General features: G+C 39.7%; 1 protein-coding gene across 1 annotated transcript in view; it reads left to right on the plus strand.

The window, feature by feature from the left end:
• Positions 1-21846, plus strand: part of CDC73 (cell division cycle 73) — a 110698-nt gene that overhangs the window by 10210 nt on the left and 78642 nt on the right. The window contains exons 4-7 of the mRNA XM_007539762.3: positions 1642-1704; positions 1796-1848; positions 5239-5327; positions 12090-12306. Of these exons, the coding sequence (XP_007539824.3) occupies positions 1642-1704; positions 1796-1848; positions 5239-5327; positions 12090-12306 (422 nt within the window). The remainder of the gene's footprint in view (positions 1-1641; positions 1705-1795; positions 1849-5238; positions 5328-12089; positions 12307-21846) is intronic.

Consider the following 21846-nt stretch of genomic DNA (forward strand, 5'->3'; position numbering starts at 1 on the left):
GGTGGTGGCGTAGGATCCTTACTGGTGTAAGAATCCCGGTTTGAGCCCCCGGTTCCTCAAGTGGTGAAGCAGGTCTGCAGGTGTCTTTCTTTCTTTTCCCCTCTATGTCTTGCCCTTCTCTCTCCATTTCTCTCTGACCTATCCAACAGTGACAACATTAATAATAACTACAACAATAAAAAAACAAGGGCAACAGAAGGGAATAGATAAATAAATATTAAAAAAAATAGAGGTAAGTCATCAGACTACTATATTGCTATTATAAGAGTTTATAAGTGATTTAATTTAAGATAAAGTATTAAAAAAATATTTATTCCCTTTTGTTGCCCTTGTTGTTTTATTGTTGTAGTTATTATTGTTGTTGTTATTGATGTCGTCATTGTTGGATAGGACAAAGAGAAATGGAGAGAGAAGGAGAAGAAGGGGGAGAGAGAAAGAGAGACACCTGCAGACCTGCTTCACCGCTTGTGAAGCAACCCCCCCCTGCAGGTGGAGAGCCGGGGGTTCAAACTGGGATTCATGCTGGTCCTTGTACTTTGCGCCACATACACTTAACCTGCTGCGTTACTGTCTGACTCCCGATAACAAAGTATTTTAACATATTTGATCAGCTAAAAATGTTTATTTTTGAAATAAATACAATTGCACTCATGTTTGTGTGTGTGTATATATACGCACACATATATTTAGGTTTGTGCATGTATTGGGATACTAGAATGTTTTCTTTGAAGTTGTCAGCTGCTTACCAGATTACGTCAATAATGTGGAAGCTAGGGGTTGGGCACTGGTGCAGCCAGTTGACAGTGTGCAAGGACCTGGGTTCAAACCCTCAGTCCCCACCTGGAGAGGGAAACTTCACAAGCAATAAAGCATTGCTGCAGATGTCTCCTCCCTCTACATCTCTCCCTTTCCTCTCAATTTCTTTTTCTTTTTTTGCCTACAGTGTTGTCACTGGGGCTCAGTGCCTGCACTTTGAATCCACTACTCCCTGCGGTCATCTTTTTTCTATTCATGCTATTGTTGTTGCTGCTGTTGGTGTTGGACAGGACAGAGAGAAATTGAGAGAGGAGGGGAGTTCCCCCTGGGGAGTGGTAGACATCTGCAGACCCGCTTCACTGCCCGAAAAAAGATCTGCACTTTGTAGTACGTTCGCTTAACCTGGTGCGCTATTGCCCGACCCTCCCCCCCCCCCCCCAGTTTCTGTCTCTGTTTTGTAAGCTAAATTGTTACAGACTTTCTTTTTTTTTTTTTACAATTTATTTATTTATTTTTTTTAAATATTTTATTTATTTATTGACGAGAAATACAGGAGGAGAGAGAGAAAGAACCAGACATCACTCTGTTACATGTGCTGTCAGGGATTGAACTCAGGACCTCATGCCTGACAGTCTAGTGCGTTAGCCACTGCACCATGTCCCAGACCACTGTTACAGACTTTCTAATACCAGTTATACTGACTAACTTTATGTAAAAAGGTGCCTGTACAGAGCTACTTTCAATCTTACGTTTTACTTAGGAAAATTATACATGTAGAAAGCAAAGAAAGTAAGAAACTTAATACATTTTGAGTATTTTACATATAGGGATTATTCAATATATGTGGTCAAATACTGATTTTCTCAAATCTTTTTTAATCTTTAGCAACATCAGCAAGTATAGACAGAAGTGCCCCTCTAGAAATAGGTCTTCAGCGATCTACTCAAGGTATGTCTTGTCACATATTTATATTGATCTTTCAAAAACCTGCCTCCAAAGTATACTATTATTTGTTACTACTATTACTTTTTTTCAACAGTCAAACGAGCTGCAGATGAAGTTTTAGCAGAAGCAAAGAAACCACGAATTGAGGTAATTGAACATATTTTAAAGATACTTTATATTATAAATGAAATTGGGATTATAATCCTAATTTCTGCTTGCAGTCCTGGGAGCTTTTGTTTTTTTCCTAGAAAAATTGCTGTAGTTGAAACAATAAGTAAGTAGCCTGAACTTAGGTTAATATGCTGTTAGAAGCTATAAATCTTTCCACAGTTAATTTAGAGTTCAAACAACTGTATTTTTTTCCCTGCCACAAAATTCAGCATTTGCAATTAGAATAGAAAGGTAGCTGTTAAAGGAACAGGCTTGTCAAATTGTGTACATCCAGTAAAATCAGTGATGGAATTTAAAAACAATTGTGTTTTCTTTTTTAAATATGTATTTTCCTTTAAAATATTTTATTTATTTACTTTTAATGAGAGAGAGGCAGAGACAGACACCAGAACACTATTCAGCTCTGGCTTATGGTGCTGGTAATTGAATGTGGGACCTCATGGCCTCAGGTATGAAAAAGTCTTTTGCACAACCACTGAGCTGTCTCCTTGGCCCTAAATAATGTATTTTCAACTAAGTAGTTTCAGACCTGGGCCTGACATTTTTAAAGATAATGATAATAATCAGTTCATTCATTTTTTTTTTTTTTTTTGCCTCCAGTGTTATTGCTGGGGCTCAGTGCCTGCACTATGAATTCACTGCTCATGGAGGCCATTTTTTCCCCCTTTTGTTGCCCTTGTTGTTGTAGCTTTGTCGTGGTTATTGTTGTTGATACCGTTTATTATTGGATAGGACAGAGAGAAATGGAGAGAGGAGGGAAGACAGAGAGGGGGAGAGAAAGATAGACACCTGCAGACCTGCTTCACCGCCTGTGAAGCGACACCCATGCAGGTGGGGAGCTGGAGGCTTGAACCGGGATCCTTACGCCGGTCCCTGTGCTTTGCGCCATGTGCACTTACCTACTGCACTACCGCCCGACCCCCAGTCAATTTATTCTTATGCTGTGTTAGGTGATGCTCTCTGTATTTTATATTAACCTGTGTAATCTTTTCCATAACCTGAAATTGGCAGTGATGTGATGTCAGAACTGACTTGCTGAGGTTCATGGAGCTGGGTTTAGAGGCTAGACAGTTTGAGTCCTAACCATTCCACTATAGTGAACACAAATTTTGTGGCAGTAAAACTGAAAAAATTTTCCAACTCTTATTTTTTTAAATTATTTTTTTTTATATATAAAAAGGAAGCATTGACAGCCAACTTTTATTTTTTAAGTTCTTGATTTATTTGTTAGAGGTGAGAGAATCAGAACATCTGTCTGATACATGTGATGTGAGGGAATTGAACACGGGACCTTATTTCTCAAGCCACATCCTCAACTCTCTTTGAAAGGATATGTGTACAGTGGATTAAAAAGTCAGACTCTCAAGCAAGAAGTCATCAGTTTAATTCCTGTTATCAAATGTGCCAGAATGATGCTCCCTCCCACCCTCATTAATAAATAAGTGGAAATCAGGGCCAGGTGGTGGCGCAGCTGGTTGAGCGCATATACTACAATGTGCGAGGACACGGGTTCAAGCTTTGTGAGTAGTGAGGCAGTGTTGCAGGTGTTTCTCTTGTCTCTCCCTCTCCCCTCTCAAATTCTGGCTATCCAATAAAGATAATTTAAAAAAATAAGTAAAAATCTTAGAAAGAAAAAATGGCATGAATTATTTTGTGCAAAATGAATGACTTGAGGGACATGATTTATTTGGAAAAACCTGAAATTCAGCTTAATTATTAAAAAAATTAAATACTTTTCTAGATGTCTATTAAATTGAAAAATCAGTACAAATTAACAAAATGTAATTCTTAACAGAATATATGTCAAGCTAAAATGAGTTATAAACTATACATACTTCTCAGGTCATCGGATATATGCTTTTTTGAACAAATTTTGTTTCCAAGAGAGAGGTAGGGGGTATGGGAGGGGGGAGAGTGAGAGTGAGAGAGGGAGGGGGGCCGGGAGTGAGGGAGGGAGAGAGACAGAGCAAGAGTGAGAGAGAGAACACAGCAGAGCCTCAATCTGGCACATGGGATGTTGGAAATCAAACTCTGGACCTGTGTTTCCAAGTTCAGTGTTTGTACTCACTGCACCACCTCCTAGGCTCCAGGTGTATGCTGAGGCCCTGAAAAGCACAGAAAAATCTTGAGGGTAGGGATTTTGGTCTGATTAAAATCTTGCAGTTATTCATATCAGCAGCGTCCTAAGAAACCTGAATAAAATGTCTCATGTCTTTTAAGTCTGAAGCATTTAATACATTTATTTATTTTAATTATTGAGAGGAAAGAGGATGAAACAGAAGGAAAGAGAGACACTTGCAGCCATGCTTCACTGCTTGTGAAGCTTCCCTCCTGCAGATGGGGACTGGGGGCTTGAACTTGGGTCCTTGTGCACTGTAATAATCAGCCTGGTGCGCCATTGCCTGCCCCCATTTAATACATTTGTTAAACTGCTGTCCTGGTATGCATCTAACAGTGTTTTTCTAGTTTATGTGAGAGCGTGAATTAAAGCACAACTAAAGTTTTTTTAATACAGTTTCATATTCATTTAGCTATAGACCCTGACCCTAGCATTCTTCCCCCCCTTCATTTGTTAAACCTAGAAGAACAGTTACTGAAGTTTGTTTTTATGTAGTTCCAGGAAGCAAACCCAGGCTCTTAAGCATGTAAGTCATGCATTCTACTGCAGAGCCACCTCAGTGACTTTTAGTTTTTAAGTAACCAAATACTTTCCACTCCTTAGAGTGAAAGGAGGCATAGAGAGAGACTGAACATGACGCTTCCTTCTGCAGGTGGGGGGTTGGGGGCTTGAACCTTGGTCGTTGCACATTATAATGTGCTCTCAGCCAGGTGTGCTACCTCCTAGTCTTGTAATGAGGTTTCTTACAACATTTAGTTGTAACTTTCTCTAGAAGGAATTTGTTATATAATATTTAAGTAAAAGTAACTATGATAAATTATGAGAATAAAATTTAATAAAAAGAAAAAGTTGTTAAGTTTTTGTAAACTTTTAGTCAGTTCTAGTAATATGACTGAGACTGAGGAAGTGGCTCTCTTGTGAATTCACATGTGTGAATTCCTGGATTTGATTCCTAGCATTACATATGCTTTAGTGGTATTCTGGCATATTTCTCTTTCATATAATTAATTTATTTTTTGAGAGTGAGGAAAAAAATCCCCAATTTTTTAATAATCTTATGTGATCCAGCATATGTATATATGTGTATATTTATATATGTTTCATTTCCATGTTACCAAAAAATAGTCTTAAACTGAACTTTATACATTATAGCTAGAGAATTTGGTAAATAAAAGTTATGTGAAGTTCTTTTTGTTGTTACTGTTATAAAACTTAAATAAAAGTTAAAAATTCTTATGATATTTTAGGATGAGGAGTGTGTACGTCTTGACAAGGAGAGATTGGCTGCTCGTTTGGAGGGTCATAAAGAAGGAATTGTACAGACTGAACAAATCAGGTGAGAACTTTAATGACCAGTTTAGATATTTGTATTATGTGTTTGGAAAAGGGACTATCACTATGTCACCTACATTTAAGTCTTCGTGTTGCACTTATTATTGGACTCTGTGCCTTGAACGTGAAGGAAAATATGTGGAAATGTTTTAAGATGAGGATTTGACCCATTGCACTAATTATGCTTTCTGAAAAGTATTCTTTTGGATTCTCTTAATCTTTCCTTTCATTTGTAAGTGATAGGAATAACTTTTTAATTTTATTTTGTAAGAACAGACATAGAAGACAGAGAGGCAAAGAGCGAGAAAGAGGCCACAGCCCAAAGCTTCTTCCATGCAGAGGAAGCCAGGCTCAAACCTGGGTCAAGCACATGGCAAAGCAACGTACTGTCCAAATGCAGTTTTGACTGAAGTTTCTACCCTGTGGGACTGTTTTGGTCCCTGATACTTACTGTGAAGAGTCACATCATACTTTCTTTCTTGTCACCATATAATGCTCTTTTAAGTTTAACCAAACTTGAAAAAACTTCACTGCACCTTTTAAAAAGCTTTATTGGAATAACTGGCATATAGTAAACTTCACATGTTTGAAATGTATGTTCATAAATATTCCACCTATATCCATGAAAGCATCATAATTAATATAAACTATCTCTTCTATAAGTTTTCTGCTACCTTTATAATTCTATACTTAACACCTATTACGACATTATCCCCTCTTCCAGACTTCCTGTGACTGGTGACTGTTACATAGTTTGTACAGTTAAATTAAGTGGAATTACGTAATGTGTTATTGTCTGGTTTATTTAAAGATTCATACATGTCATTGGATGTTTCAATACTTTGATTCCTGTTTGTTGCTTAGTACTGGTCTCTTGGTTTTTTTTCCTTTTTGCCTTCAGGGTTATTGCTGGGGCTCGGTGCCTACATTACAAATCCACTCCTCCCGGAGGCCATTTTTTTCCCTTTTGTTGCCCTTGTTTATCATTGTTGTTATTGCTGTCTGTTGCCGGATAGAACAGAGAGGAATCAAGAGAGGAGGGGGAAGGCTAGGAGTAGATAGCATAATGATTATGCAAAGAGACTTTTATGCCTGAGGCTTCAAAGTCCCAAGTTCAGTCCCTCACACCACTGTAAGCCAGAGCTGAGCAATGCTCTGGTTAAAAAAAAAAGAGAGGAGGGGAAGACAGATAGAGGGAGAGAAAGATACCTTGTGAAATGACTCCCTTGCAGGTAGGGAGCTGGGCTCGAACGGGATCCTTACGCCTGTCCTTGAACTTCATGCCATGTGCACTTAACCCAGTGTGCTACCTCCCGGCCCTAGTATGGGAACAACATAATCGTTTCCCCAGTCACCCACTGAGAGACATTTTTCTTATTGCTATTTATTTATTTTTTAAAGCATTTTTATATAATCTGAGTACTGCTCAGCTCTGGCTTATGGTGGTGTTGGGGATTGAATTTGGGACTTTGGAGCCCCAAGCATGGAAGTCCTTCTGTCTTCCTTTCTCTGCTCAATTTCTTTTGTCTTGTCTCACAAAGAGAAAAATTCAAAGAGCAAGAAAAGATATGACCAGCGGGAGAGGTGCATTTGTCGTTCAGGCAGCAAGCCCAGAAATGACCCTGGTAGTGGTTTAAAAAAAGATTTTTGTTTATTTCGTATGCTCTAGAATGTAGAGACTAGAAAACCACTCCATGACCCATGCTGCTAGATTGAGCCGGAATCCTAAGGCCTGCAAGTCCCGTGTTCTACCATCCTCACCTCCATCCCCCATTTTGGCTTTACATTTCTATTTGCAGTGTATAAGGATTCTTAGTTTACACTCTATTACACTAGATTATATATATTTAAATTATATTTATTTATTCCCTTTTGTTGCCTTTGTTGTTTTATTATTGTCCTCGTTGTTGGATAGAACAGAGAGAAATGGAGAGAGGAGGGGAAGATAGAGAAGGGGAAAGATAGACACCTGCAGACCTGCTTCACCACTTGTGAAGCAACTCCCCTGCCGGTGGGGAGCCAGGGGCTTGAACCGGGATACTTACCCCAGTCCTTGTGTTTTGCGCCACTTGCACTTAACCCACTGTGCTACCACCTGACTCCCAACACCACGTTATATTTATTGAATTTCCTCCGGGGTTATTGCTGGGGCTTGGTGCCAGCACTATGAATCCGCCGTTCCTGGTGGCCATTCCCTCCTCCCCCTGCTTTTTTTTCTCTAATTTTTATTAGACCAGAGAGAGGAAATTGAGAGAGGAGGGACAGAAAGACACCTGCAAAACCTGCTCACCTCTTGTGAATCTTCCTCCCTGCAGGTGGGAAGCGGGGGCTCGAACCAGGGTTCTTGTGCACTTCCTGTGCACTTACTGTGCAAACCTGATGGTGATTTTTTTAATACTATTCTTTTTATTTACTTATTTATTCCCTTTTGTTACCCTTGTAGTTATTATTGATGTCATTGTTGTTGTATAGGACAGAGAGAAATGGAGAGAGGAGGGAAAGACAGAGGGGGAGAGAAAGACAGAGACCTGCAGACCTGCTTCACTGCTTGTGAGGTCACTCCTCTGCAGCTGGGGAGCCGGGGGATCGAACTGGGATCCTTAAGCAGATCCTTGCGTTTTGTGCCACCTGAGCTTACCCCGCTCTGCTACTGCCTGACTCCCACCTGATGGTGATTTTTAAAAAAATTACTTATTTATTTATTTTTTGTTGCCCTTGTTGTTTTATTGTTATAGTTATTGTTGTTATTGATGTCGTTGTTGGGTAAGACAGAGAAATGGAGAGAGGAGGGGAAGACAGAGGGGGAGAGAAAGATAGACATACGATCCTTCTGCTTTGTGCAACCGGCGCTTAACCTGCTGTGCTACTGCCCAACTCCCCTGATGGTGATTTTTTTAAATTTAATTCCAAAAATGTCTTTCGTTTATTTTGTTTGAAAGGCGTTGTTGTCTCTAAGGCTTCACTGCTCCAAGCTTCTCCCCCACCCCCACAACACACCCATACCCATACCCACACCCACCCACCTCTGAAATTTACCTCAGTGTGGTAGGGCCTGACTTTGAATCCGGGTCCTGCATATGACAAAAAGCTGCAAACTATACAAGTGAACTATTTAGCTATCCTGAAAGAAATTTTTACTGGATATAATTCAGAATTAAATCTTTTAAGAATACATTGGCAGTATACTACTGCCTTCTTGATTGCATTGTTTTTTAGAAATCTATCAGTGACCTCATTTTTTTTTTTTTTTTTTTTTACAGAAACTGAGAGAGGGGGATGTTGTTTTCGCCGGGCTGCCTTCACAGGCGGGTAACAGATGACCAGGGACTCATGGTTGAGCTGTAGGCAGTATCTCTTTATTCATGCAGGACACAGCACAATCTAAGCTGAGCTAAGCTAAACTAAACTAAAGTACCCTAAAACTCACAATGCTGTCTTTATATATACTTGCCAAGTAGGGTGGAAACAGGATGTGACATAGAGAGGGTGGAGAGAAAAGTGACTGGTGAAAATCAGAGTGTGACAAGGAGAGGATCAGGGTGTGACAAGGAGAGGGGGTGGAGCAGGTGAGAATTCTACCACTAAACCACCAATGCCCTGGAGGGAAGGTGGTGCTTGTTAACAGAGGTTATGTAAATAGAATGAAGTGGTTATGTAAATAGAATAGTGTTAAGCAGGGGGGATTTAAACCAAATGAAACAGAAGGGGTTTTTAAAAGCATACCAACAGGGGGAGACAGAGATAGACACTTGCAGACCTGCCTCACTGCTTGTGCTTGTGAATCAACTCCCCTGCAGATGGGGAGCAGGGGCCTCAAACCAGGATCTTTCTGCTAGTCCTTGAGCTTTGCACCACCTGCACTTAACCCGCTGCACTGCTGCCCAACTCCCTTGTCCTCACTTTTTAATTAGAAAATTGCTTAGGGGAGACAGCAGTAGTGCAGCGGGTTAAGCGCAGGTGGTGCAAATGGCAAGGACCAGTGTAAGGGTCTCGGTTCGAGCCCCCGGCTCCCCACCTGCAGGGGGGTTGCTTCACAAGCGGTGAGGCAGGTCTGCAGGTGTCTATCATTCTCTCTTCTTTGTCTGCCCCTCCTCTCTCCATTTCTCTCTGTCCTATCCAACAACTATGACATCAATAATAACTACTACAACAATAAAGAACAAGGGTAACAAAAGGGAATAAATAAATATTAAAAAAATTTGTTTAAATATTTACTCATGTTTTCTAGGAGTTGGCGCAGTGGATAAGGCACTGGACTCTCAAGCATGAGGTCCTTTTACTAGTCCCGCTTTACTAGTCACCACTTTACAACCCCTCTCCCCATTTTGTGTTTTAAATAAATTTATTAATGTTTAAGAGGAGTGAGAGGACCAGAGTATCACATTGGCACACACAGTGTCAGACATCAAATTTAAGACCTCATGCTAGCAGTTAGTTTAATACATGAGCTGCTGTCCTACATCCTTGGTGTGATTAGTTTGTGTGGTGATTAGTTTGGGGAGTCCCTCTCTGCCTACTGCGGAGCAGAAAGACAGGAGAGCACATGTTTGCCCTCTCGTGAATAAAGATTAAACTGCATTCTCAGCTCAGCCGTGTGTCTCTGGTCGTCTCTGTTACCCGCCTGTGAAGCCAGCCTAGTTAAAACAATAGATACCCTCTTCACCTACTTCCTTTTTTATTATTATTTTTTTTATTGGGGAATTAATGTTTTACATTCAACAGTAAATACAATAGTTTGTACATGCATAACATTCCCCAGTTTCCCATTTAACAATACAACCCCCACTATGTCATTTATCATCCTTCATGGACCTGTATTCTCCCCACCCACCCACCCCAGAGTCTTTTACTTTGGTGCGATATGCCAATTCCATTTCAGGTTCTACTTGTGTTTTCTTTTCTGATCTTGTTTTTCAACTTCTGCCTGAGAGTGAGATCATCCCATATTCATCCTTCAGTTTCTGACTTATTTCACATGATTTTTTCAAGGTCCATCCAAGATCGGCTGAAAATGGTGAAGTCACCATTTTTTTACAGCTGAGTAGTATTCCATTGTGTATATAGACCACAGCTTGCTCAGCCACTCATCTGTTGTTGGACACCTGGGTTGCTTCCAGGTTTTGGCTATTACAAATTGTGCTGCCAAGAACATATGTGTACACAGATCTTTTTGGATGGATGTGTTGGGTTCCTTAGGGTCTACCCCCAGGAGAGGAATTGCAGGGTCATAGGGTAGGTCCATTTCTAGCCTTCTGAGAGTTCTCCAGACTGTTCTCCACAGAGGTTGGACCAATTTACATTCCCACCAGCAGTGCAGGAGGGTTCCTTTGACCCCACACCCTCTCCAGCATTTGCTGCTGTTACTTTTTCTGATGTATGACATTCTCGATAATACCATATTTAAACCTGTAGGAATTTCTGTCTTTTCCCAGATGTATTTCAAGATTTTCATCTTGTGGTTAGAGTATTAATTTTGTCAGCTGTTGTTAAGGTACCTAATACTTTTTAAACTGTTTTCCCTTCACTTTACATTGTGAAAATAGACACTAAACTTATCTTAATGAGATCTATACTTTTAAAATATTTTGAAAGCATAGCTTCTGTTTGCTGTTTTTTCTGCTGTTTGAAAATCAAGTAAAGGGGAAAAATAAGCTTTAAAAGAGGGTTTTATTGGGGCTGGTGGTGAGCACTGCTTTGAGTGCAGGCTATGCAGAGGCACTCAGGTTTCAGCCCCATCCCCAACTGTGGGTGTGGGGGAAAGCAGGTGTTTTCTGTTTCTTTTTTTTAAATTAAATATTTATTTGTTAATGAGAAAGATAGGAGAGAGAGAAAGAACCAGGCATCACTCTGGTATATGTGCTGCTGGGGATTGAACTCGGGACCTCACGCTTGAGAGTCCAGTGCTTTATCCACTGTGCCAGGTATCTTTCTCTTCTCTATCTCTCCCTTTCCTCTGGATTTCTTCTTGACTCTATCAAATGAATAAAATACTATAAAAGTGATTTCATTTTCCATACATTAAAAAGACTGTTTATATGGCACATAAAGATCCTGGGACAACTCTTAAAGTCCCTATATTGTATATATTATAAAACAGATATGAAAATATTGAGGTACATTTTAAGTAAAACATCAGTTTTATGTTCTTTGCCCGTTACAAGATGGTAATGTATATATAATTTGCAGAGAGGGGAGTTAGAAAAATGAATGTTTCAGAAAACATGTTAACAAAAGCACCTAAGTTGAGTTCCACTTTTTTAAATATGTAGACTGAAAGAGAGGGAAGGAGGGGAGAGAGACAGAGACAGACAGGCAGGCAGACCACAGCACCAAAATTTCTTTTAATGTAGTTGGTGGCCCTGGGCTTGAACGTGGGTTGCACACATGACAAAGCAGTACACTACTATCCAAGTGGTCTGTGTCTCTGGCTCAGGTATTGCTTTTTCTGGATAGTTGGGGAGATGTAAAAAATGTGAAGTTTTTTGTTGCATTGGCCCTTCTAAGATATTACTAATTTGTTCATAGTAATATTTATTTTAAAAATTGATTTATAATGGAGTACTATTTCTTTACATATAAAAGCCTTGTATTAAAAATGCATGTATGATTCTGAAATAACAAATATCTCAGTTATTTGGATTAGATGGATAACATCATTATTGCCACAGATAGTGCTTTTTATCAGCAGTTTAAAGTGTAACAATACATACTATGATGTGTTCGAAAGATTGTTGCTGTGAAAATTTAAAAAAGAAATCGCTTTCAGGTCTTTGTCTGAAGCAATGTCCGTGGAAAAAATTGCTGCGATCAAAGCCAAAATTATGGCTAAGAAAAGATCTACTATCAAGACGGATTTAGATGATGACATAACTGCTCTTAAACAGAGGAGCTTTGTGGACGCTGAGGTAGATGTGACCCGAGATATTGTCAGCAGAGAGAGAGTGTGGAGGACACGAACAACTATCTTACAGAGCACAGGAAAGGTAATGAAAACAACTAATTTGTTCATTAGAATGTGTGTGTTCAGTTTGTGTTTGGCTATAGAATTGCTTAAAATTTGCTTTTAAGAGGATATTCCAAGATTTTTCTTGGAAAGATCTTAGATTCCAAAGTGACCTATTTTAGCATTTCATCCTGGCCTAAGAGTCATTACTGCTCACCACAGAAGTTAATGAAATTTGCATAGCTCTTTATTTGTAAATCCCAAGAGTGGTTCAGTTTTCATGACCAAGTTTTGGCTTGAGCCCGATGAATATGGATGGCATTGCTAGAATACTTTCTGGTCACTAAGAGCATTAAATTTTCCTTCATAAACCAGAGAACAGATACTAGTTAGCAAAGTTTTATTGATTGTATTATATCCAGTGTATGACTGTATCAATACTTATTTATGAGTTCTTATAAGTTCTTTGTTACTTATTTATGAGTTCTTTGTCTATTTTTGAAATTGGATGTGCTTCTGTTTCATCTCCTTTTCTGTCTCTCTTTCTGTTCAGTTATAAATAATCACAAAATGTCCTTGAGTCCTTGAACATACACAACCAACCTTTGTGCATTCAGACGAATATATGGCAGGAGTTTAGTTCCTGGAAATAAAATGTTGACTAAAGGACATAGGTGCTTGAATTTTTAAAGAAAACATTAAAAAGATAATTGGGACACCGAGTGTCTTAATGTATTTCCAAAATGCTTGCATTGCTTCTCTTTTACTTAGTTACATTTATTTTTCTTCCTTTCTTTTTTCTTCCTTTTTTATTTGTTTATTGGAAGATTATTGTTTTATAGTCTACAGTAAATATCGTAGTTTGTACATGCATAACATTTCCCAGTTTTTTTTACATAACAATACGTATTTTTCCTTTACTTCCCAGTTTTCTGTGTCTGAATTTTCTACAATTGTACAGTTGAGTAAGAAAGATTTTAGAACTGTGTGAGCTTACTGGTGAATGTGAACTTTAACATTGCTCTAGCAGAGTTTTATTTTCAGATTGGGGGATTCTGACCTTTAATTTACCATTTTAGTAGAATCAGTTGTATTAGTTTAGCATAACTGAAGAATCTAATTCTTTCTCTTGCAGTCTGAGTTGTCTTCCAAAGTACATGAGGTCAAAGTTAAGAATATTCCAAATTTAGAAATAGAGACTGTCCTGACAGTATGAGCAAACTTGTCTTCATGCCTTTATAGCAACCAGTGAATGTTATGGCATATGTTGTTCTACTCCAGTTCTTGAGAAATCTGAGTCTTTTCATCTAGAAGACCAAGACATATATATATATATAAAAAATTTATTTATTTATTGGGGAATTAATGTTTTACATTCGACAGTAAATATAACATTTCCCAGTTTTCCATATAACAGTACAATCCCCACTAGGTCCTCTGTCATCCTTCTTGGACCTGTATTCTGCCCCCCCACCCACCCCAGAGTCTTTTACTTTGGTGAAGACTTATATTTTCAAAGAACCAAAACGAACAGCTTCCTTTGAGCTCTAGGTGGCAGGATTGCACCATCATTTCAGAGCTTTCCTCATTTAAAAATTCATTTTCTAATTGTTCTTGTTTCACTTTCTAGTTAAAAAATAAGTTACTAACTTAAAAAATTGGTAGGATGGGAGTTGGGCAGTGGCGCAGAGGGTTAAGCGCAGGTGGCGCAAAGCTCAAGGACCAGTGGAAGGATCCCGGTTCGAGGCTCCGGCTCCCCACCTGCAGGGGAGTCGCTTCACAAGCAGTGAAGCAGGTCTGCAGGTGTCTATCTTTCTCTCCCCCTCTCTATCTTCCCCTCCTCTCTCCATTTCTCTTTGTCCTATCCGACAACAATGACATCAATAACCACAACAATGATAAGTAAATAAATATTTAACAAATTGGTAGGCACGCTTTCTTGTACAGCACTAACATTTTATTTTATTTAAAAAAATACTTTATTTTAATGAGAGAGACCAGAGCACTGCTCATCTCTGGCTTTTGGTACTGGGAATTGTACCTGGGACCTTAGGGACCTTAGGCAGGAAGGTCTCATGCATAACCATTATGCTATCGCCCCAGCCTTCGCATTAACATTGTGAAAGTTCAAGACAAACTGTTTTTTTTTTTTTTTTTTTGGCCTCCAATGTTATTACTGTGGCTCTGTGACTGCACTATGAATCTACTACTCCTGGAGGCTATTTTTCCCAATTTGTTGCCCTTGTTGTTCCTGTTATTGATGTTGTTGTTGGATAGGACAGAGAGAAATGGAGAGAGGAGGGGAAGACAGAGAAGGGGAGAGAAAGACAGACACCTGCAGACCTGCTTCACTTGTGAAGCCATGGCTCCAACCAGGGTCCCTATGCCCTTGTTCTTCGCGCCATCTGTGCTCAACCCGCTGTGCTTTTGCTGCCCCCCCAACACCTGTTTTTGATAATCTGCATATTGGTTTTTCTATCTGCTATGCTTTCCCCCCCCCCCCCCCCAGGGTTATTGCTGGGTCTTGGTGTCTGTACCACAGATCCACTGCTACTGGCAGTTTTCTCTCCTCCCCCCCAGCCCTCCCCCCTCTTCTTTTTTTTTTTTTGGATAGAGGCAGATACTGAGAGGAAAGAGGTAGAGAGGAAGATTCCCGCAGTACTGTATCACCACTGCTGAAGCTTCCCTGTAGGGATTGGATCAGCTTCTTGCACATTGTGATGCGTGTGCTCTACCAGGTGTCCGCCATCCTGCCCTTCTGCTAAAAAACAGACAAATCTGCTAGACATTAAGGTCTCTGGAAGACCCTAACATTTTAGACAGACCTGTACTATTACTTTTTTAAAAAATTTCTTTATTGGGGAATTAATGTTTTACATTCAACAGTAAATACAATAGTTTGTACATGCATAACATTCCCCAGTTTCCCATATAACAATACAACCCCCACTATGTCCTCTGTCATCCTTCTTGGACCTGTACTCTCCCCACCCATGCACCCCAGAGTCTTTTACTTTGGTGCGATATGCCAATTCCATTTCAGGTTCTACTCGTGTTTTCTTTTCTGATCTTGTTTTTCAACTTCTGCCTGAGAGTGAGATCATCCCATATTCATCCTTCTGTTTCTGACTTATTTCATTTAACATGGATTTTTCAAGGTCCATCCAAGATCGGCTGAAAACGGTGAAGTCACCATTTTTTACAGCTGAGTAGTATTCCATTGTGTATATAGACCACAACTTGCTCAGCCACTCATCTGTTGTTGGACACCTGGGTTGCTTCCAGGTTTTGGCTATTACAAATTGTGCTGCCAAGAACATATGTGCACACAGATCTTTTTGGATGGATGTGTTGAGTTCCTTAGGATATATCCCCAGGAGAGGAATTGTAGGATCATAGGATAGGTCCATTTCTAGCCTTTTTTTTTTTTTAATTTAAGAAAGGATTAATTAACAAAACCATAGGGTAGGAGGGGTACAACTCCACACAATTCCCACCGCCCAATCTCCATATCCCACCCCCTCCCCCGATAGCTTTCCCATTCTCTATCCCTCTGGGAGTATGGACCCAGGGTCATTGTGGGTTGCAGAAGGTAGAAGGTCTGGCTTCTGTAATTGCTTCCCCGCTGAACATGGGCGTTGACTGGTCGGTCCATACTCCCAGTCTGCCTCTCTCTTTCCCTAGTAGGGTGGGTCTCTGGGGAAGCTGAGCTCCAGGACATATTGGTGGGGTCTTTAATCCAGGGAAGTCTGGCCGGCATCCTGATGACACCTGGAACCTGGTGACTGAAAAGAGAGTTAACATACAAAGCTAAACAAATCGTTGAGCAATCATGGACCCAAAGCTTGGAAAAGTGGAGAGGAAGTATTAGGGAGGTACTTACTGCAAACTCTAGTGTACTTCTGCTTTCTTACTTTGGTGCCATACTCCAAACTCAGTCAATTTCTGCTTTGCGTTTCTACTTCTTTTTTTTTTTTTTTTTTTACATGCATAACATTCCCCAGATTCCCATTTAACAATACAACCCCCACTATTTCATTCATCATTTTTCATGGACCTGTATTCTCCCCATCCACCCACCCACCCCAGAGTCTTTTACTTTGGTGTAATACTCCAATTCCATTTCAGGTTCGACTTGTGTTTTCTTTTCTAATCTTGTTTTTCAATTTCGGCCTGAGAGTGAGATCATCCCATATTCATCCTTCTGTTTCTGACTTATTTCACTCAACATGATTTTTTCAAGGTCCATCCAAGATCGGCTGAAAACGGTGAAGTCACCATTTTTTACAGCTGAGTAGTATTCCATTGTGTATATAGACCACAACTTGCTCAGCCACTCATCTGTTGTTGGACACCTGGGTTGCTTCCAGGTTTTGGCTATTACAAATTGTGCTGCCAAGAACATATGTGCACACAGATCTTTTTGGATGGATGTGTTGAGTTCCTTAGGATATATCCCCAGGAGGGGAATTGCAGGGTCATAGGGTAGGTCCATTTCTAGCCTTCTGAGAGTTCTCCACAGAGGTTGGACCAATTTACATTCCCACCAGCAGTGCAGGAGGGTTCCTTTGACCCTACACCCTCTCCAGCATTTGCTGCTGTTACCTTTTCTGATGTATGACGTTCTCACAGGAGTGAAGTGTGGTATCTCATTGTTGTCTTGATTTGCATTTCTCTGACAATCAGACTTGGAGCATTTTTTTCATGTGTTTCTCGGCCTTTTGGATCTCTTCTGTGGTGAATATTCTGTCCATGTCCTCCCCCCATTTTTGGATGGGGTTGTTTGTTGTCTTGTTGTTGAGTTTGGCAAGCTCTTTATATATGTTGGTTATTAAACTCTTGTCTGATGTATGGCATGTAAAGATTTTCTCCCATTCTGTGAGGGGTCTCTTGGTTTGTGTAGTGGTTTCTTTTGCTGTGCAGAAGCTTTTTAATTTCATGTAGTGCCATAGGTTTATACTTGACTTTGTATATACTTTGTATTTGGATTTGTTTCATTGAAGATGTCTTTAAGATGTATGCGGAAAAGAGTTCTGCTAATATTTTCCTCTAAGTATCTGATAGTTTGTGGTCTAATATCCAAGTCCTTAATCCACTTGGAATTTACTTTTGTATTTGGTGAAATACAGTGGTTCAGTTTCATTCTTCTGCATGTTTCAACCCATTTTTTCCAACACCATTTGTTGGAGAGACTCTGCTTTTCTCATTTAATATTCTGGGCCTCTTTGTCAAAGACTTGATGTCCATAGGTGTGGGTGACAGACCTGTACTATTAGTTGTATTAGGACCTCAATTTTTAAGCTTCCTAATAAAATACAAACTGAAGATTCCTTAAGAATTCTTTGCTTTTGGCCTCCAGGGTTGGTTATCACTGCAGCTTGGTCCCTGCACTACATATCCACTGCTCATGGCTCATGATAGCCTTTTTTTTTTTTGGTTTGTTTTATTGGATAGGACAGAGAAAACTTGAAAGGGGAGGGGAAGATGGGGGGAGAGAAAGAGAGACACCTGTAGACTTGCTTCATTATTTGTGAAGCAATCCCCCTGAATTTTGAGCAGGCCCTTGTGCTTCATACTATGTGTGCTTAACCTGGTGTGGTCCCCCCCCCCCCAGAGCTACTTTAAATACATCCTTTTATAGTAGTACTATTACTGCAGGCACCACACATAGATCATTTTGACTTTATAATCAATTAAAACACTCATAAATTTATCGGCTAGGAGACTGGGAGTCACTCAGTAGAGCACACACCATGTTTGAGATTCTGCATTGGAGCTCCTGGATATCACATGGGAGTATCATGCAAAGGGAAAGTTGGGTGAATGGTGGAGCAGTGCTATAGTTTCTCTCTTCCTCTTTCTGCCTTTACACTCACTGTCTCAGACTATCAAAGAACAACTCAGTAGGAGTTGTAGAAGTTCTCTTGGCAAAAAGTCACGTGTGTTCGTTGTTGAGAAAACAATGAAAAAGATTATCAAAAGGAAAGTAATAATTGTAGTGACCAAAAGTAAGTGATTTTGATTGATTGCTTTAGAGCTTGACTTATCATGAGTTTATAGCTCTGATATAATGAAGTATTTTTAAAATAATGAGTTGTGGGGGCCAGGTGGTGAAACCTGGTTAAGCACATACGTTACAATGCACAACGACCCAGATTCAAGCCCCTGGTCACCACCTGCGAGGGGAAAGCTTCACAAGTGGTGAAGCAGGGCTGCAGGTGTCTCTCTGTCTCTCCCTATCTCTTCCTTCCCAGTTTCTCTCTGTCTCTATCCAATAACAAATAAATAAATATTAAAAAAAAGTACTGAGTTGTGATTTTCATCTTTTTCATGTTAGAACTAAATCGGTTCTCCTTTTGCACAGTATTCTAATCCTCTCTCACCCTCTTGCTCACTTCTCACTCATTTTTGTTAAAGATAATAAAAAATCTTTAAAATATGATACATCTTTATTAACCATTTATGTCATTGTGTAAGCTGTGTACTGACACATTACTTTTCCACAGAAATTCTTTTTAAAAAATTTAAATAGCTGTGCATCTGGCAGATATAGTTTTGTTATTGGGGGCAGGGCACAATTACTTATCATAGTTTTGATTTTTTTTTTTCATTTTTTTTTTATTTTTTTGCCTCCAGGTTATTGCTGGGGCTCGGTGCTTGCACCACGAATTCACTGCTCCTGGAAACCATTCCCCCCCCTTTTGTTGCCTTTGTTGCCCTTGTTTTTTTATTGTTATTGTGGTTATTATTGTTGTTGTTACTGATGTCATTGTTGTTGGATAGGACAGAAGTGGAGAGAGGAAGGGAAGACTGAGAGACTGAGAGGGGTAGAGAAAGAGAGACACCTGCAGACCTGCTTCACCGCCTGTGAAGAGACTTCCCTGCAGGTGGGGACCTGGGGGCTCGAACCGGGATCTTTATGCTGGTCCTTGATCTTCGCGCCACTTGTGCTTAACCCGCTGTACTACCCCCCTTTTCCCCATTTTTTATTTGTGATTCCTAGTGGCTTACAAGATTGTAAGGTCACAGTGGATGGTTTCATATTACACCTACCACCAAAGTTCTGTATCCTCACCCTGCCACCTCCCAAAGGTAACCACCAGAGTTCTCAGAAGTCTTACAAGCAACTAAAATATAAATTTAAAAAAGGTTACCTAAAGTAATTTATAAAATGCAGCATTGCATGGGATACTAATTTTAAGAGGATAATTTGCATTTGCTGTCTCTACTACGTCTTAAAAGTATCTACTGCATATTTCTAAAGGAAAGCAGTCCTCTTGAAATCTTTTTTTAAAATTTCTTTATTGGGGAATTAATGTTTTACATTCGACAGTAAATACAATAATAGTTTGTACATGCATAATATTTCCCAGTTTTCCATATAACAATACAACTCCCACTAGGTTCTCTGTTACCCTTTTTGGACCTGTATTCCCTCCCCACCCCCACACCTACCCAGTCCTTCACTGTGGTGCATATGCCAATTCCAGTTCAGGTTCTACTGTGTTTTCTCTTCCAGTCTTGTTTTTCAACTTCTTCATGAATGTGAGATCATCCCATATTCATCCTTCTGTTTCTGACTTATTTCACTTAAGATGATTTTTTTCAGGCTCCATCCAAAAACTCTTCCTTGAAGGTTTTGTAGAATTCATTTGTAAAACCATCTGGTCCAGGACTTTTATTCCTGGGAAGGTTTTTGATAACTGTTTCAATTTCATTAGCTGTGATGGGCCTGTTCATATTATCTAGTTCCTCTTTATTTAATTTTGGAAGTTCATAGGTATCTAGGAAATAGTCCATTTCTTCCAGGGTCTCTAGCTTGGTAGCATATAGTTGTTCATAGAAGCCTCGCATGATATGTTAAATTTCTGTGGTGTCTGTTGTGATATCTCCTCTTTCACTTATGATCTGATTTATTTGGGTCTTCTCCCTTTTTTGTTTTGTGAGTCTAACCAAAGGTTTGTCGATTTTGTTTATTCTTTGGAAGAACCAACATTTACTTTCATTGATCTTTTGTATGGTTTCCTTATTTCCAGTGTTACTTATTTCTGCCCTAACTTTAGTTATTTCTGTCCTACTGGTTGCTTTAGTATTCCTTTGTTCTTCTTCTTCTTGGTCTTTAAGATGTGCAATCAGGTTGTTTATTTGTGCTTTTTCTTGTTTCCTAATGTGTGCTTGTATGGCTATGAACTTCCCTCTCAGTACTGCCTTAGTTGTGTCCCAAGTATTTTGATAGTTTGTGTCTTCATTTTCATTGAACTCTCGAAACATTTTGATTTCTTCCTTGATTTCCTCTTTGACCCAGTAGTTATTAAGGAGTGTAGTGTTGAGCTTCCACATTTTGGGACTATTACTAATAATCTTTTGTTGATTGTTAAGTGTTAGTTTAATTCCACTGGGGTCTGAGAAGATGCTTGGGATGATTTCAATGCTCTTGAATTTGCTGTCTTTGTGGCCTAACATGTGGTCTATCCTTGAGAATGACCCATGTGGACTTGAGTACAATGTGCATTCCAGTTCTTGGGGTGAATGACTTTGAAAATGTCCAGTAGTTCTAGTTTATCTCCTCATTTAGCTTCCTCATGTCTTTATTGATTTTCTGCCTGGATGATCTGTCAAGTTGAGAGAGTGGGGTGTTGAAGTTGCCTACTATTACAGTGTTACTGTTAATATATTGCTTTATCTCTTTCAGTAGATGTTGGAATTTTAATTTTTTTTTTTTTTTTAAGAGAGAATGACCAGAGCACTACTCAGCTTTGACTTCTGGTCATGCTGGGGATTGAACTTGGGATTTTGGAGCCTCAGATACAGAAGTCTTTTTGCATAAGCATTACATTGTCTCTCCTAATTCCATGTTTTGAAGTATTCATAAAAAGAATTTAGAGAACTTGATTATTTTTATTTATTTATTTATTGGATAGAAACAAGTTGAGAGGGAAAGGGGAGGGAGGGAGTGGGAGAGAGAGAGGAGAGAGAGCGAGAGCGAGAGAGAGCTGCAGCCCTGTTTCACCATTTGCAAAGCTTCCCCCCTGCAGGTGGGGACCAGGGGCTCGAACCTGGGTCCTTGCGCACTAATATGTGCACTCAACCAGGTATGCCACCGCCTGGCCCCGTTTTTTTTTTTTTTTAAAGCTTCTTTTTTTTTAATATTTATTTTATTTATTTATTCCCTTTTGTTGCCCTTGTTTTATTGTTGTAGTTATTATTGTTGTTGTCGTTGTTGGATAGGACAGAGAGAAATGGAGAGAGGAGGGGAAGACAGAGAGGGGGAGAGAAAGATAGACACCTGTAGACCTGCTTCACCGCCTGTGAAGCGACTCCCCTGCAGGTGGGGAGCCGGGGTTCAAACCGGGATCCTTATGCCGATCCTTGTGCTTTGCGCCACCTGCGCTTAACCCGCTGCGCTACAGCCCGACTCCCCTGGCCCTGTTTTTTTTTTTTTTTTTAATTTGTGATTAATAGTAGGTTGCAACATTGAAAGATTATAGTGTGTAGTTCTGCCACCTTCGATCTGTATCCCCAACCTTCCAAAGATAAATTCTAATTCTTAAAGAATCATCTAATGAGATATGTTATCACA

The sequence above is a fragment of the Erinaceus europaeus genome, chromosome 19 (genome assembly GCF_950295315.1).
Source record: "Erinaceus europaeus chromosome 19, mEriEur2.1, whole genome shotgun sequence".
NCBI lineage: Eukaryota > Metazoa > Chordata > Mammalia > Eulipotyphla > Erinaceidae > Erinaceus > Erinaceus europaeus.